Source organism: Brassica napus, chromosome A9 (genome assembly GCF_020379485.1).
Source record: "Brassica napus cultivar Da-Ae chromosome A9, Da-Ae, whole genome shotgun sequence".
NCBI classification, from domain to species: Eukaryota; Viridiplantae; Streptophyta; class Magnoliopsida; order Brassicales; family Brassicaceae; genus Brassica; species Brassica napus.
The window spans coordinates 24,370,559-24,373,300 of NC_063442.1; the positions used below are offsets into that span (position 1 = coordinate 24,370,559).

Genomic DNA, 2,742 nt, shown 5'->3' on the forward strand with positions numbered 1-2,742 from the left:
ATGGGTTTATCTGGTATAACACAAACTACAATAATTACTATGTTTACTTTGTTTTCTAAACGACTCTAAACAAAATTAGCAAAAAAGAAAAACTCTTTAAAAAAATTGAGATCAATAGATATGATTTGGATAAACTGTAAAAAAGCTCATGTTGGTATGATATGGAACAAATCGTAACATACCAATTAACTACAATAATTTAATATAAAGCTTAAAATATACTATTACCTAATTGATCAAATAATTTCTTATAATTTTCAGATGATTAAATATTTGAATTTAATTGAGATCTTTAATATGATTTGGATTTTATTTAAACTAAGATTATTGGATCTTACCATATATCTAACAACTTTGGTAAAACGTAACTCTAATAATATACTTGCATGATCTCATTATTTTTCAATATACTGAAGCATAAAATATATATGAAATATAGTCTCATATTCATTATAAATGAAATAGACCAAAGTATCCACATATAAACTTCAAACTACCACAAATTTTCTATCATTATTTAGTGAAGATTTTCCACGGTTTAGTATAAAATTTAAAGAAGTTATTGTATCATCAAAATCAAACAGGCTTGGACATTTTAGCCGGACCCAAAAATACGAACCGGAACCGATTAGAAAATATTCGATCCTAAACCAAACCAAAAATTTAAAGTATTTATTGGATCAAAAATTCTTCTATCCGAAAGAACCTGAACCAAAAAAAAACGAATAGACTCGACCCGATAAAAACCAATTAAATACCTGACTTAAAAACATGAATATTCAAAACTATGATTTTTTTGTTCTATTTTCTATATTTATTTTATGATTTAGTTAAAATATCTTTTTACAAACAATCTTTGTTATTATTTTGTAACATTTTCAAGTGATATGAAGCTTAAAATATAAAATCTAGAGTTTAAAAACATTTTATTTTAATTATTAATAGTTTATTTTAAGTTATTTTGTAAAATTTTAAATATATATAACGAATTTCGACTACATTTTACAGTGTTTGGGTATATCATGTACTTTTAAGATCCGAATATACATGAATTCAATATGGATCCGAAAATTCAGAGTATTGTACAGATATTTTAATTATAGACCCGAACCAACCCAAACCTGAGAAAAACATAACCGAATCCAAGAAGAACCGACCCAAACCCAAAAAAAATTTACGAATACCTATTGGATCTAAATTTCTAGGATCCGAAGGATCGAGACCCAAAAAAAGTTGGACTAAACCCAACCCAAAGACCCAAACGTCCAGGCCTAAGTGTATGAATGAGCATTTGGGTACCATTTGGGTACGAGTCAGTTCTTTAGGGTATCAGAGTTTTGCGTTTTTGGGTAGGGTTCGAGTCGGTCCTCCCAGATACGGATATGTTCGGTTCTAATGTATATGAACCTGAAAATAACCAAATAACTAATATATCTGAAACATGTTTGTCATGTTTGTAGTACCTAAACCGGCCTAATTTTAAAATATAACTAATATATATTTACATTCTGGATATCTTAGAATACTCATCCGGTTTTCGGTTTAGGTTGGGTAATTTGTTTTTTTTTAATCTGAATTCTTCGAGTCCTCGATATTTGGATCCAATTAGGTATTTGAAATATTTTCGGTTATGGTTCAGTTTGGTTCCTTTTGGAATCGAGTCAGTTCGAGTCCATAATTTAAATAACCCTAAAATACATGTTATTTGGGTATGTAATAGTCTAGCTCAGTTCGGATATTTAGGAGCAAAAAAAGATTTAAAGTATCCGAAAAGACGAAAGACGAAAAATACCTAAAATACTAGCTAATTCATCTTCATCTTTATTTATAACCCAAACAAAACTCACGTTTTGGAAGCGCGGGTCAAAATCTAGCAAAATCATTAAAATCCAAACTTTTTAAATCATGAAACCAATAATATTTGATTTAATTATATAAGAATGTTAGAATTCATTAACCAAAAGCTATAAAATTTTAGAATTCTAACCATCATTATAAATTTAGCTCCAACATACACCCCCTAAGTTTAGTTAAAAATCCCATATAGATTGAAGCGGCTGTATTTCAGAAAATTCGTCTCCATCGCACTGTCCACAACACCGTCCGTACAACTCCTCGTAATCATTCACCTCCAGATCTTGCATCCACCCCATTCTTGGTGAGTCCATTGGAAAGTCAATGATAGCCTGAATCTGATCTGGAGACAATCCTACCCGCGAAGGTCCCTGGCCAGACCCAATAGCGTGTTCCGCAAACGACACACCCGGTTTAAACATTAGTGCTGCCTCTCGAGCAGCCACTTGAACGTGCTCGGAGCTAAAGCTTTCCGGCCGAGGAAAACTGCCAGCGTGCTCCGGAAAGTTGAGATATGTCCCACGTCCTCGGAGGTAAATAGCTGCGGAATCGTAAGCGGCTGCAGCCATCTCGGCCGTCTCGTAGCTCCCGAGCCAAATCCTGGTTTTCTTACCGGGCTCCCGGATCTCCGATACCCATTTGCCCCATTTCCTCCGGCGAACTCCTCTGTAAGATACTTGGTCAACGGAATAGCTCTGTTCTCGTTGACTAGCATGATTGTTTTCCATGTAGTTAATACGGAGTTGTTTAGTACTATAGTGTGTGTGTATTGAAATGTGCTAATTAGTAAGTGCTGAGTGGAATTGTATATATAGAGAAATAAAGAAAAGACATTAAATGATGGGATGAAATTTGTGGAAGGCTTTTTTTCGTTTCAGGTGAAGGGAG

At 33.2% G+C, this 2,742-nt stretch overlaps 1 protein-coding gene across 1 annotated transcript in view; it reads right to left on the reverse strand.

Moving 5' to 3' along the window:
- Positions 1–1,001: 1,001 nt before the first annotated feature.
- LOC106421143 (ethylene-responsive transcription factor ERF022) overlaps positions 1,002–2,742 on the reverse strand; it is a 2,356-nt gene continuing 615 nt past the window's right edge. Inside the window, exon 1 of the mRNA XM_048739002.1 lies at positions 1,002–2,742. This exon is cut by the window's right edge and continues 615 nt beyond it. Within this exon, the coding sequence (XP_048594959.1) occupies positions 2,031–2,582 (552 nt within the window). The 5' untranslated portion in view covers positions 2,583–2,742 and the 3' untranslated portion in view covers positions 1,002–2,030.